Source organism: Drosophila willistoni, assembly GCF_018902025.1.
Source record: "Drosophila willistoni isolate 14030-0811.24 chromosome 2L unlocalized genomic scaffold, UCI_dwil_1.1 Seg168, whole genome shotgun sequence".
Taxonomy (NCBI): domain Eukaryota; kingdom Metazoa; phylum Arthropoda; class Insecta; order Diptera; family Drosophilidae; genus Drosophila; species Drosophila willistoni.
Window position 1 is genome coordinate 1,442,347 of NW_025814047.1, and position 22,612 is coordinate 1,464,958.

Below are 22,612 nucleotides of genomic sequence, written 5' to 3' on the forward strand. Positions count from 1 at the left end.
CGTTTATAGGTGTAATAAACTCATCAATATTAAGTTTCACGACAATAGCTCAGAAAATAACGAAGTTATTTAGAAAAATCACTGTTCGTGACTTTTCCGTTTGTATGGGAGCTATATGATATAGGGGTCCGATCCGGCTGAATCCGAGATATACAAACTTTGCACTATATACAAGCCTACATGAAAAATTACAACCCTGTAGCTCTAACGCTCTAGGAGTTAATCCAGACGGACGGACATCTCTATTTGAACTTGTCTCGTCGTGCTGATCAAAAAAATATATACTTCATATAGTCAAAGATGGTTCCTTGAAAATTAATATCCCCTTTTGCAAGGGTATAAAAATATTGTTGGATTTTGGTTTTTAAAACCTCTTATCTGTCTTATTTTTTTTATACCCCTTCATCATCAATTCATCAGATGTTTGTAAGGCACAGAAGGACTGCATAAAGTATATATATATATTTTTGATCAGCATAAGAAGTTGAGTCGATAAAGCCATGTCCGTCGGTGCGTATCCGTTTTACTCAGCCAGCTAAAAAATCTATCGTGATGAATTTTTTTGGGGCTTTTTATTACCGTGAGGTCAGGTATAAAAATCGGCGGATCGGACCTTTATTTCATATAGTTATATAAGAAAAGTAGGTGAAGGCAATTACGTATTGATGAATTCAGTTACAGAAAAAGAATTTTGAGCATGTAAAATTAATATTTCCAAGGACTGCAAGGGTATTTAAACTTCGGCCGAAGTTAGCTTCTTGATGTTTTTCTATTAATTTATTTATTTATTCTATCTATCATTAAGATTTAGGTTATTCGAATTGAAATTTTGGATTATCTACCATCTTCACTGAAAATGATCCATTTAAATAGTAAATTTAATTCATAGCATCCTCAACTGTTACTCTAAACTTTTCCAACGACTCCAAAGTATATTTCATTGACAATTCTTAAAATTCCATAAGTTCATATTCATTAGTTTGGTTTATTTATTATTTAGATTTTCTGATCAAAAGAAGATAAAACATAATTTCATTCTATTTGTATTGCCGTCTGTTTAGACTTAGAAGCGGAAAAGTAAGGAGTAAATTTCAAAATTGTAATTTCAGCACTAAACCTTTAACGGGATATAGAGTTTGCATGTTGATTCAGACGGACTGACAGATGGGCAGACACACTAACTTTATGAACTCACCTCATCATGCTCTTTCTTTCTTTTCTTTCCAAACAACACGTTTTGCCCATTTGCCAAGGGATCACAGAATATAGAAACTTGAAAGGGTATACAAACTGCCCCATGAGCGAATAATCGTAAGCCAGGTTCTTTGGTTGACTCCTTGGTTAGGACATACATATTTGTGTACTGTAAGAGAAATTGAATAGAACGCATTTTATAATATCTAGATTAGAAAAAAATGGCGCAATTTTTATTTATATATCATTATGTTACAATAGTTTTTTTGCAGAAAATTAGATTATGATTGCATTTAAACTACAGTAAACATTCTTTTAAAAAGACAGCAAATGTCATCTAACAATGAGACAAAACAGAAAACGGAAATTATCCACTCAAAATTGGATCCGTCCAGAAGTTATGTTTGAAAATTATTTGTTTTGTTGCTGAAATATGTATTTTTTTTTTTTTTGATTGCATAGTTTTGCCAGATTTTCCTTGATTTTGAAATGACGTCCATCTTTATTTTAGTCGGATAAGCATCTGGACAGATTTAAGAGAAATCCACCACCACCAGCTCATACTTGAAACATCATCGACTTCTTTATTGAAATATTTTCCGTTGATGTGGCTAATTAAGATAAACAAAATATTTGACAATCGTTCATTCTTGTAGGTATAATTAAATTGGTTACTTACATCCAGCTATATTGACCATCATTGTGCCACCAGGCTCCACACTTTTGAGCACAATTACCATCTTCCCATTGATCATTATCTTGATCAAAACTGGAAAATGCGCAATTTAAACTCTTCTTCATAAGCTCCATAGCTGTTCCTCTAAACTCTCCCACCGACTCCAACTTATATTTCGTAGTTTCGTTGCCAATTCTAAAATTATCATAACTAGCAAATCGGAAAGTTCCATTGTGAAATCCCAATTGCACATAAAGTTCATAGGTTTGGGAATTGGTAATACGATGCAAATTCTCCAGACCAATGAAAAATTCTCCTTTTTTGTTTCCAAACCCTTTACGAAACTCAGTCCAAGTTCTATTAAAGTCTACGCTGCCATCAAATCGTTTATGAATAACTATCCACCCACCACCTTCTATATTTCCCTCGCAGAGAACAGAAATCGGACCAACTCCGGGAATTTCAATTTTATGAATTCCCGATGGGAGTCCTTTACAATTGGGTTTTGTTAGTTTTTTCCGACACTCGATTAAATTTTCCTTAGTTTGGTTTAGTTGTAGGGAATGTTTTTCAACTAAATGATTCGAATCAGTCAACTGAGTCTCAGATTCTTCTAACTTTTTCTGTAAGGATGAAATATTAGAATTTAATTCTCCAATTTTGTTTTTGGAATTCTTTTCCTTAGTATGATATTCTATAAATTCCTTGTTTTTCGACTCGAGCTCTTTAATTGCTTTATCTAAATCTGATTTTTGGGTAGCTAATTTCTCTTTTAGATTCTCTATTTCTCTTTTTCTATTTCTTTGTTCAGCTAAGCTTTCTTCCTTATCTTTTGCTGCTTGACGTTGAACATTTTCTAAATTCTCTTTCAATTGGTCTACTTGTCTCTTATAATTGTCTATCTCAGTTTGAGATTTGGCGTTCTCTTCCACCTCTTTCTGCCTGACTGAGTTTGTGATAAAATCGTTAATATTAGCTATTTGTATATTCTGTTGATCAATTTTACTTTGCAAATTCTCAACTGCTTTGTTCAGCTGACTAATTTCACTCTCTGAATGATTCTCCTCCAGTGTTTTTATTTTTTCCTTCAACTCAATAATGTAAGCTAGACCGAGTTTCATGGACCTATGGCAATATGAGGCACACAAATCTTCCTCGTCACTGGAGAATCCACACTCCTATGTAAACAGATTTATCAATTAGATTGAACTTCACTTTGTATTATCCACTTGGCCACTTACCCCGTGATCATCCATTAGGAGAAGAGATTCAGAGATTACATGATGGAAACCAAGAACAAGGAAGAGGCCAACAAGTGGGAGGACACTTTTCCTTCTCATTTTGGAAAGTAATCCAGAATATATACAAATTGGGATTTGTTGATGTTTAATTTACTTAACACTTGCGACTGAGATTATGTCTCTGAGTGCAATGATTTAATTTTGAAATATTCATTGAATTATATATTTTTCGGATTGTATTGTCGTTTGTCGCGATAAGAATTTATTCTTTTCTTAGTCCAAAATCTATTTCTATTAAAGTTATGTGTTTGAATTTTGACATTGACCAAAGCGATAAGGTTGTGTACGAAAATATTAAAACAATTGTTTCTTATCTCTTATTTATATATATGTATATAAGCATTAAGCCGAAATCACTCACACGACTTCCGACTTTCAAAGAAAGTCCAATTTTTTTGCAATTCAGCAATAATAATTTTTTTAAAAATTTTCCTCCTGTTTTTATCTGTTGAGAAAAATACTCCAAAAGAGCGACTCATACGAGATCTGCGAATTGTGTGAGAATTTTGAACTTTGAATTTTTTTTGCATACATAAGAAATGTTAAACTTTATTTATAGACTTACGATTTTTTCATATTGGCCTCGACTTTTTTTTTAAATGATTCTTTTGGGTCACTTACACAACATTCTTTCCAGTACAGTTTTTAATGCATTTGCATTTTTAGTTTTAGTTACTACATTAGTATTTAAGCTATTAATACAAACCAAAATAAAACCAGAAGGCCGGAACGCGACGAGGTTCGTATGCAAGTTGCAAGTTTGTTTTGTTAATCTCTCCTTATCTATATGAGTCAAAGTGGCCTTTATATGAGAGATCTAATGTTTGCGAAAGAACGACCTACAATCTTACCATGGGAAGTAACGAAGTTATTGATCAAAGTTCCTATGGAAGCTATGTGATTTAGTCACCCAATCATGATCAAATTCGGCACAGTCGTTTATACATACATAGGTGTAAACAACAATAGGTATAGACAACAATACCTATGCCAAAAAATAGCGAAGTTTATAAGAAAAGTCACTGTACGTGGCTTTGATGCTTGTATGGGAGCTATATGATATAGTGGTCCGATCCGGCTGATATCTGACCCGACATATACTGTGCAAATATTCAACGCTGTGGCTTTAAAGGACTAGGAGTATCCGCAGAGACGGACATGGTTATCTTTATATGGTCAAAGATGCTTCCTTCTATGCGTTGAATATACCATTTTTGCAACGGTATAAAAACAGAGGGCTAGGGCTACTTAACAAATTAATTAACTAACGCGTATATTAAATTTTTCTCACATGCCTTCTTGCACATGCTAAAAAAAAACAAAAAAAATTTTCCAATGTGAAAGTTAGGACATGATTGAAATCGGTCTAAAGCTACATACCAAACATATTAGTGAAATTAAAGTTTATTGGAATACTTTGCTGCTTCAACTTAAACTTAAATTTTTATTTAAAACCAATAAAATGAGAATTTTTCAAATTTAATTGGACGGCATTTTGGTAAATGAATAAATCAATATTTCAGTAGCATCTGCTAGGACTGCTATATGCTATAATTATTATGGGTTTCTTCATTTTAAAATCATTATACTCTACATTACTCGTACTTGAAAATATTCGTTTGCTTTAATCGGGAGATACCCAAATGAACATACTTTTTCCGATATTTTAGAGTTTTTGGCAACCAGTTTGCAATGAGTTTTAAAATCATTATTAAAGAAAATGAAGCTTTAATAATGCTAAAATTATCTGCTCTAAGTAAAGATCTCTTGAACAACATATGAATATTACGGACTGGTTAAAAATTTTGAAATATTTTCTTTTTGTGTAAATCTCCAGTAAAAAAGACACTACTAGAAAACTATAAAGTTAGTTACAAATGTTTCATCTTTTACAATAAATGATATACATTTAGAAATAGAATAGAGTCGTTTTCCAATAGATCAAGCAAAACATATATTTAGCATTCGATTATCCATATCGAATCCAATTGAAAAATGTCCCCTTTTTCGCTGAAAAACGTTGAGCGTTTGAAATTGGTTTTAAATTAATTAAATTTTAATTACATAAATCTGGCCTTTAAGTGTTATGAGGACAAAAATAATAACAAAGGAGTTTTTTTTTTTGTTTGTTAAATTGCAAAGCAAGTTTCTGTGTATCTATATATTATAATATAATTACTAGAGCAGATATTTTGATGGAGAAATGATGAGGATATATATATGCAATTTGACAATGTTGTTTTTGACGATAATTAATTTTGGTGATTGGTGGCTCCTCCTCATCCTCGTCCTGCTAATGTAACGAGCAATGTTTCCTATTATTCCGGTGTGGGCGGCTGCTTCTTGCGTTTGCGTCGAGGCTTGCGCTTTTTCTTTCGCTCCTATTTTTTTGTTGACTTGCCACCATCGTCCTTGCTCTTGTCGGATTTCTCCTCGGACTTTTTGGCGTCTTTATCTTTTGTGTCCTTGTTATCTTTGTCTTTGCTCTCCTTGTTCTTGTCCTTTGAATCCTTATCATTGGAATCAATGGATTTTTTGCCCTCTTCAGCATCTCGATTCGCCAATTTGTTGTTGATCAGATTGTGCAATGCTATAATGGAACGCACCATCGAGGCCAAGTAGACGACCAGCATCTGATCGTTTGTTTTCACGTACATGGTGCCAGTGAACTGATCACTCGTAATGTCTGGGAGGAGATTGAAAATGTCCTGCAGTTGATAGACAATCTGATGATTGATGGGCATTTTGCCATCACCCACGCGTTGCAGATATTGCTTGATGTCGCGCAATTGAGCATTGAGACCTTTTAGACCCATCAGCTGATTGGTGATTTGTTGCGATAGACTGCCCACTGTGGTATCCTTGATATCACGCAACAGATGCTCTACGCCCACCTCTTCCGCTTCCTCGGCACCAATTTCACTCGGCACATGCTCGAATGTCTTACTAGTTGGCGAACCATCATCGTGCACTTCCTCCACAGCTATATACGCTTCGGTAGGCAATCCCAAATCTTTTGGTTTGGCATCGATGATAACCAAAACAGAATTGGGACAATACCGACGAATGAGCTCATTGATGGCAATATCATTCTGATGCAGTTTCGGTCCTGTATGATACCAGCCCACCACACGCTCGCGGGCATTGACTTTCTTAAACATGCCATACATGTTCTCCAAATAATCGTGATCTAAGAACCAAACTGATTTGTCTTTGTCGTCCTCATCGAAGGGGACTAGAAAAAAATATATGTATTATTATTAACTTCTCCTTCATTGAGGTCTTTAAACTTACCTGCAAAACTGTTGGACACATCCAGAACGCCCTTGGAACGCCAGCAACCCAAAAGGACGCCTACCACACGCTTCTGATTACCAATCTTGCCCATGCGATTAAAGTGATCCACCACAGAGAGCAGCACCAGCGGATGGACTATCACCTTGTTTACACTTACCTCCAGAGATGGCATTTTTCTTGTTTCTATTTTTATTCGCTTGCTTTCGAATTGTGTTTTTTAGTTGCTACACACCCAGCGTTAGATTTGGGGAGTGGATTTTGTTATAGAATTGGCCACAAAATTTAGTTATTTGCGGCAAAATTGATGACAAGCAAAATTCGTTGCAAGTGTTGCCAGATTCGCACGGTATCTTTATTTCTCTGGGCTGCCAGATGGTGTGAAAAACTTACGCAGCAATTTTATTACTTTACACAGTTACTTTTTTTAGTCATTTAGTTATCCACTTTGTTATAAAAAAAAAATTTTAATTTGCATAACACTTTTTACAATAATTAATAAATATATGCATATGTGGCAAAATATTTAAATTTTTTATATATGAATTCAATCAAAATTTTCTTAATTTCTTGCTTAGAATTTAAGAGAGAGAGACAGATAAAGAGGTATATTTATGTATATTTAAAGAGAGAGATTAATCGTTTTTAATTCAAAACACATTTAGTTTTGGAAATCAAATTAAATAAGAATTAAAAAATATCAAAAAATTAATAAATTATGTACATATATATGTATATAGCTGCAAAATTACATAGATGCTGCTTAAGTTCAATTTTATTTTTTTTACTATATGTGACTTGTTTAGTTTATGTGCCAGTTTAAAAGTTATTTGTTACAAGTTTTCTGAAATCGAGCTGGTTCCGTTTTTTGGATGTAAAATATTGTCTCCTTGTGTAGATAGCTGATTAGTGTGACCTTAACTCACCTTTTAGGCTTAAGAGTAAAAGGAACATTTTCTTCAAATTCTTAAACAGCGACAAATAAATTGTGTTTGGTGAGTATTTTGTCATTGTGGTGAATATTGAGTTTATCCAGTTTTGTTTTGCGCGTGTCTGTGATGTCGTCTCTGTCGTACCTCAGTGTGACCAGATCTTTGACTATCGGGAGAGAAATTACAATACAAACGCAACGCAAACGCAGGCAATTAATGAAAAGCGCAAAGAAAGACTAAAGTTGAGTTTTATCTAATTCGTGAAACAATAAAAAATCTACCGCCCGCCGACTGATATCAATGAATAAGTGTACGATGATCAATAGTGACGCGAGGATGAGGTAATTTCTGTGCCCGTTTCACGCCCATTCCCATTCTACCCCCTTCCGCTGCCAACGCTCCCCGTCAAGACTGTCGCTGGCGGCGGCGTAATCATCAATGAGCAGAAGAATGAGTTGTCCGTCGGTCGCCCGTTTTGCTGTCTCGCCAATGCAAAACGCGACTTTGCGCGTATTTTGTGTGTCCCCCGAAATTGCATTCGGAATATAATTCAAATTGTTTCGTGGTGTTATCACTGAACCCAACAACAACACAAAAAGTTTCACCAAGTTTTGTGCCAAAAGAAATAAAAGTAGGAGAAAAAAAAAAAAAACTAAACCAGAGACCAGCTCACAAACACACACACATACAGACAACAAAATTAGACAGACGCACACACACATACGCACGCTTACGCTCTTTTGTCTACGTCTTTTACTTTTTTTTCTCGTTTGTAATCATTTTCCTCCCATTCGTACGAGTGTGTGTTTTTTTTTTCTACAAATATTAGAGCTCGAGAGCTGCTAATTAAATTATAAAACATACAGAAGCGTCGAAAGAAGACGACGTCAACGACAACGACCGAAACCAAACCCAAACCCAAAACCCCCAAGCCGTAACTCTTCACTTATTTCTTCTTCATGTGTATTGCCCTATTTTTGCTGTTGTTGGCGGCATGAAGAAGAAAATAAATAAAACATTAAAAATATACCAACAACAACAGCAATATCAACTATTGGGTGTGTGTGGGTTTAAAATCAAGTGCCAATTATTGAATATATTATTAAATTATATCCGCAATTGAACACATCCGCGCATCCGCATACTCACCATGCAAATCCAAGGACATTGAAACAAACAAAACAACAAAAAGACTGAATCCAATTAAAATGCCATTCGAATTCGCTTAAAAACATGTGAACCAAAATTTTAACTCATAACCGTTACCGTTTCGTTTCGTTTCGCATACCAACCGCCAATACAGTTCAAAATCAATAAAACAAAACTAACTGTAAATTCTTAGAAAAATATAAATAAATACCCGTTCTATGTATGTTAATCGGCGTGACAGAATGCTTTTACAATCAAATTCATCTGCAAAAATACAATGAATAATTTATGTATACAATATCAGACGAAAAAAAATGTTCTTTAACAATGTTATATAAATTCATTTAAACAATCATTCAAATTACCATATTACATGGAAGTTGCCAAACAAGGGCGTAGTCAATATCACAATTGGCACCAGGTTGACCTTAGGAGTGGGGTAATGATAAAATTGTGAATAGGTTGGCAGTCACCTCGCTGCTCTGTCCTTGATGGCCAATCTTCCTTTTGAGTCGGTCATCCTGTTTCCCTCTGGCTCTACGCCTATGATTGTCTTTATGCTTTATTTTGAAATTGCAACAAATTGAGAGGCAATAAGTTCGATGAGAACTTGTCTAATAGGCATGACTAAGGCGAAGATAACTTTTCTCCTATTCGCATTATTTCGGCATTTAGCAATTCCATTAATCGAGCAGATTTTTATTTTGCATATGTATGCAGAGGCGCATCCAGTGGGGGAACACTGGGGGTCACTTCTCCCCTTCAAAACGTTACATAATTCCGTACATATGTGGAAACATTTGTACGTAATTCTACAAATAGAATACAAATATTGGATGCTTTTTCTCATACTCTCGCCTCTCGCTCGCACGCAGAGGCTTAAATAGAATGTGACATTTGTCTCGCACTCTGGTGAAACTTTTTAAACAATTTTGACATCTGGCAACTCTTATTTGCATTTTTCGATTTGCTGTGATGAAATGTCACAAATAACAAACATTGAGTTTTTTTAATTGTTCTCCTTTTGATCCGCCCCTGTGTGAGCCTTCTTTGTAAGTATGTTTTTGGCTATTCCAGCTTAATATTCACACATAAAATAAAGCAAATCATGTATTTGTATCTAATTTTCCTCAGGCTTATATACAAAATAATCCAATCTAAGTCAAATAATGCCATATTTTTGGAAGTTGAAGTTTATACCCTTATACCTCATTGGACCTAAGAAGAGGGTGTGCACACCCCCAGAAATACCAATCCGTCAAATTATTTTCTCCTTTTTTTGGGTTTCCTTATTGCCCTAACAATAAAACTCCAAACTTGTTGTCGTAAATCATAATGTTGACAAAATGCCAAGAGCGAAACAATTTCATAATTTTTTTAAGGCTAATAACTTTTTTTTCGGACCCCACCCACAAAACGATGCCTCTCTCTCTTTCTCCCATTGAAACTCTGGTCCCCCATAGAGTTCCTTATCACATCTTCATATACATACATACACGTCTAAACCTCTGAGAGTTCCGTTGCGGATTTCATATTCATACGCCAAAAAGTCCGAACCAAGTTATTCCTCCGTTTATCTATTACGAATGATTTTGTGATTGAGAAATTTACCCAATTTTTACCCCACTTAACGGATGTCTTATCAGTTAGTTGTTTATTTACAATTTGTTACTGTTCAGATTTGAATCAAACTCTCAGATATTATTTTAGAACTACTACTAAAAAAGCTATGTATATTTTTAGTAACTTATTGCAAAAAGTCCCACTTCAAATTTGTCGGAAATGCTTATCTTTGAAAACAATATATTATTTTACTTGTTGTTTTTTGATTTACTACAAATGCCAAGCAAATCATCCGCTTTGGCACACAAAACCTGGCAAATCAATCAATGAAACTCTAGCAAATTTTCTTTTTCTTCATTACATTTTGTTTAATTTGTCGTTTTTTTTTTTTCTTGCTTTTCTTGCAGCTTTCACCAAATCTAGTTTTTTTTTCTTCTCTTCGTTGTGGACAAGTGCCAAGAGCCGCTCAGCCGCTAGGCCAGCTCAGCTCCTCCTGCACCTGCACTATGTAGGAGCCAAAATAAAATAAAAAAACAAAAAAACAAAAATTGTAAAACCGAAGATAACAACAACAATAACAACAACGCAAAACTAGCAAAAATTTGTATTTCTTAGTTAAAAGAAAAAGCAAACAAAAACACAAAAAATAAGAAAAAAAAAAGCCAACAGCAAACAAAATAAACGCAAAAATGTCGTTTATAAATAACCTGAAGAAGGTATTCCACCTGGGCGGTGGCGAGGCGAAAAAGAAACGCCTCTATAATAATATTAAAATGGATACCGATCCAACAGAATTTTGGGAAATGGTCGGTGAATTGGGAGATGGTGCCTTTGGCAAGGTCTACAAGGCCCAACACAAGGAACAGAAACGTTTTGCAGCCGCCAAAATGTGTACTCTGGAGGATGAGGAGAATCTAAGCGATCATATGGTAGAAATTGATATACTCTCGGAAATAAAACATCCCAATATTGTTGAACTCTATGAGGCCTTCTCCTTGGAAGATAAATTATGGGTAAGTAACATTTTTTAGCTATATAAAACATAATCATAGGTGTATTACCCTTCTCCAGATGCTTATTGAGTATTGCGATGGTGGAGCCTTGGATAGCATTATGGTGGAATTGGAGAAGCCGTTGACTGAGCTACAAATTGCCTATGTTTGCAAACACATGACCGAGGGTCTGACATTTTTGCATAAGAATAAGGTCATACATCGTGATCTAAAGGCTGGCAATGTTCTACTCACCATGGATGGTGGGGTCAAATTGGGTAAATAAAGTGGCAAAACAGAATTTTATATTTGAGATATATTTATTTATATTTTTGCCATTACAATTTCAGCGGATTTTGGTGTTTCGGCCAAAAACAAGCACACAATGCAAAAGCATGACACTTTTATTGGTACACCATATTGGATGGCACCCGAATTGGTGTTGTGCGAAACATTTCGCGATAATCCATATGATCATAAAGTTGACATTTGGTCACTGGGCATAACTCTAATTGAGTTGGCTCAAATGGAACCGCCCAATAGCGAAATGTCACCCATGCGTGTCCTACTTAAGATCCAAAAGAGTGAACCACCCAAATTGGAGCAACCGAGTCGTTGGAGCAAAGAGTTTAATGATTTCCTCAAGATATCTTTAGTCAAAGTGAGTGACAAAAAAATTAATCTTAATTAATATTACTTAAACAATTGTTAAAGGCTTAACAATCTATAAATTATTAACTTTTTAAGGCAAACAGATAACATTTTCGTTTGCTAATCCTCAAAGTTATTTGGCTATTTTTGTTTTATTTGGTTTTTTTTTATGAATTGAAGTGTAAAGTTTTTGTAATTTACTCATAATATTACATCATATGTTGTATTATTCATAGAATTATAATATTTGAATGAGATACAATTCTTGGAAAAACGGCCTGGTCATTTGGCTAAGCTATGCAGGATGATTAACGTCAATTATTTGAGTTGAAAACCAGTTTTAGCATCTAAAATATAGAGAAAGCCAATAAAGCACGTAGCTGCAATATGTATATTGTTCAGTGATTTGCTGCAGACAAATATAAATTTACCTCTAAAATAGGGTTACATATCTTTAGATATTCATTTTCACTTTTCGTCTATTTCCTCCATCGCTCTTTACAGGATCCCCAACAGCGTCCTACCACAGACGTGTTGCTGCAGCATGGTTTCATTAGTCGAAATCTAGATGCCAAACCCATTAAGGATTTATTATTGGAATACAAGGCTGAGGTTGTTGAAGAGGTTGTCGATGATGAGGCTGAGGTAAGTTCTATTTTTGATAAAAACCATTACCCATATAACCAAACCCATAAGCATATATCTATATATGTAGGAAGCTAGCAAACATATATATTCACCCATCTAATGATAAACGTTCTCTCACGTCCTCTTAATCTCTCTCTTTTTCTACACGCTGCTGCCTAAAAAACGAAAAATATTTTATAATTTTTATTTTGGTTTTGTTTCTCACAATTTTGTATTTTTACCGCCATGTCGCCAAATTTATTTCTTATCAAAAAAAAATTGTTTTTTTTTGTTTTTATTATTTGTGTTGAAATTGTTAAAATTAATTTAGAAGCTTAAACGCCAAGTGAAGCGGCGCTCGCTCTATCAGAGGGTTGGTAAGTCGTTCTACAGAAACACGATTAAGATTGTTGAACCTTTAACCGATTCAGTTTCCGCTTTCGATCCCAGAACAACCCAGAACCACACCTCTCCCAAAAGATATCCAAATTAAGTACATCCTGGCACTGGTTTCTTATGTGTGTGTGCTGCTTCTGCTTTATTGTTGTTGTTCCCGTTCCGTGGCTGATAAGCGGATTCGAGGGGCAAATTATTTTTTATCAGCATTGCCAAATGCTGTTTATCACCACCTTGTTGTTTTTTGTTCTTGTAGTGAAGGCTACTTGATGTAGTTTAATGTAGACCAGTAGCACTATCAGTCTCTTAAAGGTTTTCATGTTTCGTATATACTGTATGCAATTAATATTTCTAATCAGTAATCAATTTTGGAAATTTGTCTTGTCTTAAGCTGAAGTAAAGATATGCGAGGTATATTTTTATAAAATGATTAACAAATTTTTATATTTATAAGGCCTTGTTGGGACATTCTTGGAATTTCTTTTACTAGAAATAGATAGGCAAACTTGTTGATTTAAAAAAAAATCATCAACTATAAATGTTAATTGTTTTACTTACTAAAACTATACATATTTGCATTTATTTTAATGGCTTCTTAACCATCATAAGTTTATGAAAGAGAAGATTTTATGAATTTTTGATTAACTTTATAAAAAAATGTAAACTCTTTCAAAATTTCCAAGAAAATTTCCATAAAAAATTCCTTGAAACGTGAGATATCATAAATTAAATGAAAACATTAAAGAGAAATACAACAATTTATATAACCCTTGCTCGTTTGGCCCATTTAATCTTGTGGATTATTTTGGCTAAGCCGCCTATTCTTACTAGAAATATAAGATTACATTGCGTATACGTAATTATTAAGTTGGGTTAATGGATTTATAGATACCTTCAAGAGAAAGTTATTGAAAAAGCCGGTTAAATATTTATAAATTCACCTGCGCCACATTAGTTATAGATTTTTAAAGTAAACACTTTTATTAACATTTTTTTGTTATCAAACAAAATGCTTATAAATCAGCTGAATTTGAAATTCGAAGAAATTGTCGATATTTTTGATTGATTCCTTCTTTGTAGTTATGGATACACAATTCACTTTATATCTGTAACATTCAAACTGAATTTTAGTTTAATGAACTTTTTGACTTTTTGGCTATTACGCCCAATGTGCACTGACACAAACGATTAGACAGCGAATATATATACATAGGGGGTGGACAATTTCAGAAGCGATTACATTTTTAGTTTAAAAAGCGAAGGCAGGAGAAATCAAAGATGGATAAAGCATAAGATAAATATCAAATAGAAAACTCAATTTAGGATTTTTGAGGAAATATTATCTCTTAAGTTTCTTGTTAGACTCAAAAAATATATTACATAATCTTTAACAAGCTTGTAAGGGTGAAAGGCTTCGGAAACAGTTTAACGAAGAGAGTCAATCTGAAAAAGATATCTAAGGATGTTGCGCATTCTTTTATTTCTTAAGGACTTGTTACTAGTTCATTGTGATTTCACCATAATGAAATAAAATATTTATTTAATTAAAGCGGCTTTTGTTGCCACTTGACCAACTAAAAGTAGTTAAGCTTGGAAAAAATAAAATTAAATGACCATTGAAAAGTAATACTAATTTGTTGTCTCTCTGTCTGTCTTTTTTAACCAGGAACCCCGCAACTCGGCGCTCCAGCTCGACCTGGACGATGACTCTGCTTCGCTGCAGAGCCAAGATATTGACAAACGTAAGCATGGAGCATAGTGAGCAGAAATGTTTAATTCATTGTTTCGTTTAGTTCCAGGTACACCTACATCCATATCGCGGGATTCCAAAGAGCAATCCCAACCAAGTAGCAGTCTGCCAGCGGCAGCAGCAGCAGCAACAACAACAACAACAACAATTAAGGCCTCCTCAATACCAGATAAACCAAACACAATTAAGGATGAAAATGCGGCGCCAGTGGTTAGTAGTGAGCCAGCACCGGTGGCTCATACCAAAGTGCCAGCACCAGCGCCGCCGTCACCACCACAACAACAACAACAACAACCACTACAAAAGATACCAGAAGATGTAGCAACTGCACCGGAATTGGCCGATAAATCCGAAGCGGATAAAAAGGTAACTACATTTCATATTTTTTCACTGATATCCATCGTGTAATTTCTGTTTTTCGATCAACAGCACTTTGTGAAAAAGGAAAAGGGCAAAGCCCCACCTCCTCCACCATCGGCCAACGTTGCCGCAGCCGCCGCAATTGCCAGACAGTCGCCGGAGAAGCTAACAGCTCCTTCATCACCCTCACCTTCGCCCACATCCGCCATTGAAGTGGCCATTGGCCAAGATGGCAATATGTTGGAGCTAACGAAACAGCAACCACCATCGCCCACAGCCTCCTCCATAATATCGGTGCAATCGGTGGTCTCTAGCTCTAGTTCGAGCGGAGGCAGTGTATCGAATCCAATTCTGAGCTCGAGCACTTCATTGATTACCATTAACAGTGATGCGCCAGCTGCTCCACCGCCAGCTAGCGTACTACCACCACCACCACCACCAGCAGGCCCGGCTCAACATTTGATCTTACCGAATAGCTTGGAATCTGTGAGTCAAATCACTGTTGTGACTAGCACCCATCCACCTGTTATTATAGATAATTCTGTGCCACCTCAGCAGCAGCCGCAAAATGAGGTCATCATTGTATCGAATGATATGAACAAGAGCACTCATCTGAATGAGTCATCGACAGATGATGATTTCCCCTCGCTGGATGATAGTCTAGGTGAGGCCACAACACCTCCACATAAGCAATCCTCCATGATACTGGCGGTCAATGAGACAACATCAGCTGGTGCAGCTGCTCCTGCTCCAACTGCTGGTGCAGCTGCTGCTGCTGCTGCCGCCGCCGCGGCCGTTCATGCTCGCAAGCTAGACGAAAGTGAGGTCTTAATAGTAAGTTCCTCGTACGCGGATGATGATTCAGCCTATAATACTGCCTCGGGTAGCCATGATCACAGTGATCAGCTAATGGACACCAGTCATGTGTCAGTGGTTACCGTTGGCGATGAAGTGATCAAGGTTAAGGATAGCAGTAATGAGTTAATCAAACGACAGCCGAATGGCGTCCTACCCGAAGATGTTAATATTATAGTGAATCGCTTCAAGCCCGCGATAGCCGATCAAGAGGGCTCGTTGAGCGAGAATGGACGACGTGGTGGCGGCATCATTGAGGTGCAAGTCAGTGGCTCCGATGTGGATAGCATAGGCACGAACACTAGTCAGGAGAGTCGGCACGAGGTGGATACAAATAATGCCAAAATGCTACCTCCTCTGCCTGTCCAATTGACCAATCCATCGGTAATTGATGAGGAAGAGGAGGTCGTTATCAGACATAAGCCACCGCGTCCAGTACCCAAGACCGGTTCACAGGGCCTGTCCAAAGAGGAAATCGAACTGCGCAATTTGCGTAAGAAGACACGCAAGCGAACGCGTAAATTTGAGATCGATGGTGTTCAAATGACCACCACAACCAGTCGGGTGATCTATGGCGATGAGGAGAACGGACGTATCTACGATGATCACGATTTCCGCAAGCAGGAGCTGCGCGAACTCAAGTTACTGCAGAAGCAGGAGAAGAAGCAACAAACTGAATTGCATATTAAAGAGCAAATGGCCAAGGAGCAACAGGATCGACGTTTTGAGCAGGAACGCATATCGCTTGAGAAGACCTACGAAGCGGATATGGATACTTTGGCACGCCAGCACAAGCAGCTAGTGGAAAAGACCGAACAGACGCAAGAGAATGAACTGAGATCCTCATCGAAACGCATACGTTCCGAGCAGGAGCAAGAGCTTAAGATTTTCCGTGAGAATCTAAAACAAGAGATACGCCTTCTCAAGCAAGAAGTGGATCTCTTTCCCAAAGACAAGCGTAAGGATGAGTTCAAACAGCGTCGCTCTGCCATGGAACTGGATCATGAAGAGAAGGAGCGTGCCTTCCTCGATTCGCTGAAGGAGCGTCATGAATTGCTACTGCGACGTCTCAGTGAGAAACATCGCGATCATTTGGCCACAATAAATCGCAATTTCCTGCAACAGAAACAGAATGCCATGCGCACCCGTGAGGCTCTACTCTGGGAGCTGGAGGAGAAGCAATTGCATGAACGGCATCAACTCTCCAAGAGGCATGTCAAGGAATTGTGCTTCATGCAACGACATCAGATGATCATTAGGCATGAGAAGGAACTCGATCAGGTTAAGCGTATGCTGCAACGCAAAGAGGAGGATATGGTCAAGAAACAGACGCTAGAGAAACGCGCCTTGCCGAAGCGCATACGAGCTGAACGCAAAGCACGCGATCTCATGTTCCGTGAATCGTTGCGCATATCAACAAATCTCGATCCAGAGATGGAAAGAGATCGCTTGAAGAAGGTAAGTCTGATCAGAGAATAACTTTGCTTGGCCAACAGTGAAAAACCTAAAATCCTTGATCTATTCCAGTTCCAAGAGCAGGAAAAGAAACGTTACATGCAAGAAGAACGTCGATTTGAGGTAAAACATCAAAAGCAACTGGAAGAACTCCGCGCCACACGCGAAAGCGCCATAAGGTGAGTGATAAAATCCATTAGAGAGCTAAAACTAATCATCTTTTTATCCCGCAGAGAACTGGAACAGCTGCAGAATGAGAAACGCAAAGCTTTGGTTGAGCATGAGCATGCCAAACTCTCGGAGATCGATGAACGTCTTAAGTCTGAGTTGCGTGAATGGCGGGAGCAACTTGTGCCACGAAAACAGGTGTGTATCCCATAGCCAAATCGAAGATCTCTCTCTATATATATATAGTACTCTATATATATATGCTCTCCGCCTTTATTTGTTGGTGTTTTGTGTTATTTTGTACAGTTGTGTAGTTGTTTTTTTTTTCTTTTTCTATTAGTCTTTTATCTCTACCAACTTTGTATATATTCAAATTAGAATTGATTTATTATGATTATTATTATATTTAGTATTTTTTTTTTTTAAAGTTGGTATATTTTCAATATTGTATTAATTAATTGTTTAACTGGTGAATTGTATGGTGTTTTGTGTTCCCCTATTCCCCCTTCCCACCCCGCCAATACCCTCTACCTCATGTTCCAAATCGATCTCAGCAGTTTTGGCAAATCTCTCGTCTGCGTTTTATAGATTGAGTTTGAAGATTTCAATATTAATATTTTAACCATATATTTCTTTCGTCTGACTTAATGGAAGATTTTAACATTTATATTTTAATCTTATCAAATAAGAATATAATTTTGAGAGAAATATGTAGCTGATATCTTTAAATTTATTTAAATTTTGATAAACTTTAACAAGAAATACTATTTTTCTGTGACATACATTTTTACAATCCATTTCAAATCATAAAATTTAATTTCAATTACATCCTCAATGAAACTCTCTTAAAAGCAAATGAATAAAAGAAAGTTGTATTTAAAAATAATTCAAAATTCTCGCAAAGTTTGATGTAAATAAACGTATTCACAAATTCTAAATTGTTGAGGTAACTCAATAAGTCTCACTTCATATCCAATTTCCTCAACTAAAAAAAAGTAGAGTCAACCTTGCCGAAAGTTTAATTATCGATCTCTTCTTTAATAAATAATAATTAGTAGATCTTTGTATTATCACTTCAACATAATACGTTAATATAATTAATTTATTTTCTATATATTTTTTGCATTTGTTTGAAATTTGCCAATCCAAGAAATGCGTTCGATGAGAGTTTTGTTGCCTAGAACACTGAAAGTGTGCCTTAAACTAAATCCAATTATTTTTTTCAACTTTTTCTCTTTCTCTCTCTCTCTCTTTCTTCTTATACCCCACGCAAATGCATACACTTTGGTGGCCTACAAAACTAAAACAAAAAAAAAAAAAAAAAACAAACCATGATAACCGATAAAAAATAAAAAAATATATGCTTACTGCTGTTGTGCTTTCCACACAAAAAAAAAAAAAATACTACTACTAACCAACATAATCAACTGAATCAATCAACTATTAAACCAATCAAATGGATTGGCCTTGCATGTGTGTTAACCGATTGTCTGATCGTCCGATCGACCGACCAACTATAGCAATTAAACTCCATGGTCAAAGCCTTGATTACCCAGCATGAGAAACGACATGGATTGGTGGAGAATCGTTCCGAATTCGAGGATCTTGAGGTTGAATTGCCTGTGCGTTTGCGGGGCATATTCAATGACCGTTCCTCACGTTTCTTGCCACGCAACACATTCATTGATGTCCAACAAATGCCCAGATCAAGATCATCCCTTCTCATGATGGGCGGTGGCAATCGTTCATCATTGAATTTCCGTGGCTCGGCTCCGGACTTGAGTCGCAGTGTGCCCAGTACTCCGATAATGCATAAGCAGCAAAGGGCCAGAATGATTAATGAACAGGTCCCAGAAGAGGACGCTGATGATGTTGATGACATGGCCGAGCGAATGAAGCGAGCAAGTGTAGCCACTATGCCCTCACAAAATCAATTACGTCTAATCACCCAAATGCCGGCGGATGCCACCAATCAAGCCGAAGTGGTCAAGGTGGTGACAAGCACTCCAGCTCTTAACAGCGCCGAGGACTTAACTGCCAAGCCTGCCATGAGCACATTCAGACAAAGTACAGTGACACCGCCAACACCAAAAACTCCTGAGGAGTTGGGTTTGGTAACCAATCGCTTTGGTCGCATGGATGTCGCTGGCGGCGATGCACCTGTTGAGTTGCGCATACACGAGGGCCCTGTGCTGACGGCTCAGACCCAACGATTGCTGCACTCCACTTCGTTTGCCATCAAGCGACCCTCGCTGGCAAGTCGCAGCAGTGGCAGATCCTCACTGAGCAGCGCCCAATCCATGTTCAATATTAATGATCTGATTGCTGCCAACAACAGACACACCATGAGCGATGCCGAATTGATATTCGATTCGGGACGCAAAGCGGCTGCCCTTCTAGATGAAGTTCAGCCGCAGTTGAGATCATCGGTTAAACCTTCGAATGGTGGCAGTGGACACAATCGGAATAATGGCAGTTCTGTTTCAGCTGATTCGGCTGCCTCAACGGATGATTTCTATCAAGATTTATATGCCCAGAAGTATAAATTGCCACGTGTGAATCATCGTCAGCTTAGCCTAGATGAGGACTCGTCGGCTGTATGAAATTGGAATGAAATCTGCACCACGTCGCCAAGTCACGTCAACGTCAGCTACTCTACGTCTCTGCTTACATCATCTAAATACTAATTAAACTATTTTTACTAATTGCTTGGAACTTGGAACTGCTTTATCCATATCCATATCCATGGCTTGGTGCTGGCTTACTACTAAACACTTTACACTAATCCTCCTCAAGCATATCCCAACATTATAACCAACTGCTCCTTGAATATCATCCATTATTCCATTGTCATCATCTTCATGAGAACCGAAAATGAGAAACTTGCCATATATATAGAATATTTATGTGTTGCCAAAGTTCTAAAAATGAATTCATTGTTTTTTTTTTGTTTTAATTTTTTTTAATAATAATAATTATTATATTTTTTATCATGTGAAAAAATATCATTCCATTTTCAAAACAGTTTTATAAGCAGTATTATTGAATAAATAAAAAGAAAAAGAAGTACTTAGTTCAAAGAAAGGGAAATAGTTAAACATTCCATATATATAAATATATATATATAAAATACATGCCAAGCATTTACTAAAACTTTATAGTAATCACTAAATATACATATATATATATATATATATTAAAATCTTGGACTGTTGATATGAAAAATTAATATATTATTTCCAAATTGATAAGAAAGTTTGCAAGTTTTCAGACTTCAAATACAGCAGTCCTCTCAATACATATAACATTGAATATCTGAACAATAATATCTGCATATATAATATAATGCGCTTTTGCACTGTACACAAACATACACACACACACACACACACACACACACACAAAACAACAACAAGATCAAAAACAGAAAAAAAAACAAATGCTGCTAACATTTTTTTATACCAAAATATACCACAAAATTTTATACAAACCAAAAAAAAAAAAACAAAACTTGAAATATAAACTACATGCCGGCTCTTCCTCCTCTTCCTCCCACTACTACTACTACTCCTAATTGCGTTCAAAAAGCAACTACAGCAGCGGCTGCAACAAGAGGTTAGTCCTTTTCGTTAACTTTTACATATTGTATATATATTAGTATATATTTTCCATATCCTATGCACTACAGATCCTACTAATGCATGCTTGATATATATCGCCTTAATCTAAATAGAATTAATGGGTGTAGATTTGATTGATTGAATGACTGTTGTTTCCGTTGTTTTAGCTTGTTCGATTCGAAAGTTTCAAAGATACGAAAAAAAAAACTAAATTTATTATTTGTTTTTTGTAATTTATTTTGAAAACAAAAAATGATTTATCTAGCGTTTGGAGGAGACATTTGCTCAGCAGCTGGATGAAATGGAGACCTTATACGGCGGAGCTCTCATTGTTTCTATGCCATCGGATACACTGCAGCGGGATCATTTCACAGGCTCTACACGCAGCAGTCTAAGTTCATATTCCGAGGGTTGAGAGCGAAAGGATGGAGGAAGTAAACCAACCAGGAATATGATGAAGCAACAGAAGCAGCAGCAGCTATGCGTATACATCAATTGTCAGCCATTCGTAAAGGCTTCCGCCCCGTCATCATTATCCCCCCATCCCGTCTTTATACATATATACACATATATATATGATATATATATATACACATAATGCCAAGCAGCAAATAGACGTGCATTGGGTCAAGCTTATATTTTGTGTCGTAAACCTTTTTTTAATTCATAAGTCTTAATTTTATTATTTTGCATTGTATTTTAGACTATTATGCTATTATTATTATCAATACGATTATAATTATTATTGTAAATGTCCGATGTCTATCAAAATTTGCACACACACACACACACAAACACACATATATATTTATATATATGTAGGTATATAAAAGCTGTGTATAAAATTATGTTAAATGTTTGCACGAATCACATCGAAAGATCAGATGTAAATCGACTTAATAATACTTAAACACACACACTTAAACACAAAACAATAGACACAGAGATATGTATACATATACTTAGTTACACAATTCAAACAATTATTTTGTTGACCTTATCGCTATTGTAAATACATATATATATATAAATATATATATATTTATCTATATCTAAATAGAAACTATATACACGAGTTGAGAAAGTTTAGCAAAAAGAAATATGTGAAATATTCCAGGAAAAACAAAAACAAATAACAAAAACAAAATCTAAAACGAAACGAAAGAAACACGAAAACGTATAAGGCGAGAAAAGAGAAGAAATAAGAAGACAAAAAAATACGTTGTTTTTTTCTGTTTCTTTTTTTTTTTTTGTGGTCGGTAGAAGAACGGGGAAACGATAAAAGATATTTATATTTGTAAACGTTTATGCTTATATATTTTATATATACATATACATATATAAATATATTATTATATATATAAATATATATATTTAAATTAAAACTAAACCGGAAAAACGTAAAGGAAGGATTAATTAAATAAACAATAATAGAAAATTTAAAAACTAAAGCATTTTGAACTTTTTTTTTTTGTTTAATACAAATGAAATAATATTCCATGAATTGTGTGAACTTAAATAATTTAAAAACGTTTAGAAATATTTACATTTTTAAAGAAATTCTTTAATATAATGAGAAGTTTGAAATGAATAGAGTATTAAAAGTTAAATTTCTCTCTATTCACTACG

General features: G+C 35.8%; 2 protein-coding genes across 5 annotated transcripts; one reads left to right on the forward strand and one right to left on the reverse strand.

Moving 5' to 3' along the window:
• Window positions 1–5,100: 5,100 nt before the first annotated feature.
• On the reverse strand, window positions 5,101–6,814 carry LOC6643387 (26S proteasome non-ATPase regulatory subunit 7). Its single transcript, XM_002066117.4, has 2 exons — window positions 6,466–6,814; window positions 5,101–6,406 (listed from the first exon to the last, which is right to left on the reverse strand). The coding sequence occupies exons 1-2, from the start codon at window positions 6,638–6,640 to the stop codon at window positions 5,553–5,555; spliced, it is 1,029 nt and encodes a 342-aa protein (XP_002066153.1). The 5' UTR covers window positions 6,641–6,814; the 3' UTR covers window positions 5,101–5,552.
• Window positions 6,815–10,754: 3,940 nt separating this feature from the next.
• LOC6643386 (serine/threonine-protein kinase 10) lies at window positions 10,755–22,051 on the forward strand. Of its 4 annotated transcripts, none has more exons than XM_023176350.2 (11): window positions 10,755–11,122; window positions 11,181–11,379; window positions 11,452–11,762; window positions 12,257–12,397; window positions 14,442–14,517; window positions 14,569–14,891; window positions 14,955–15,371; window positions 15,441–17,198; window positions 17,268–17,374; window positions 17,429–17,561; window positions 18,884–20,447. In XM_023176350.2, exons 1-11 carry the CDS (start codon window positions 10,799–10,801, stop codon window positions 19,964–19,966), a joined length of 4,872 nt encoding a protein of 1,623 aa, XP_023032118.1. In that variant the 5' UTR covers window positions 10,755–10,798; the 3' UTR covers window positions 19,967–20,447. The 4 variants fall into 4 exon arrangements, with proteins under 4 accessions (XP_023032118.1, XP_002066152.2, XP_015033704.1 ...); XM_015178218.3 differs by lacking the exon at window positions 18,884–20,447 and adding exons at window positions 20,952–20,978; window positions 21,249–21,679 and having other exon boundaries at window positions 10,756–11,122; window positions 14,955–17,198; XM_002066116.4 differs by having other exon boundaries at window positions 14,955–17,198.
• Window positions 22,052–22,612: the final 561 nt, after the last annotated feature.

Bases quoted from the DNA above. Each gene is read 5' to 3' on its own strand.
- LOC6643387 (XM_002066117.4), bottom strand. From the start codon at position 6,640: ATGCCATCTCTGGAGGTAAGTGTAAACAAGGTGATAGTCCATCCGCTG. The intron at 6,407-6,465 runs GTAAGTTTAAAG...ATTTTTTTCTAG, and splicing joins TGTGTCCAACAGTTTTGCAG to TCCCCTTCGATGAGGACGAC.
- LOC6643386 (XM_002066116.4), top strand. From the start codon at position 10,799: ATGTCGTTTATAAATAACCTGAAGAAGGTATTCCACCTGGGCGGTGGC. The intron at 11,123-11,180 runs GTAAGTAACATT...ACCCTTCTCCAG, and splicing joins CCTTGGAAGATAAATTATGG to ATGCTTATTGAGTATTGCGA. The intron at 12,398-14,441 runs GTAAGTTCTATT...TTTTTTAACCAG, and splicing joins TTGTCGATGATGAGGCTGAG to GAACCCCGCAACTCGGCGCT.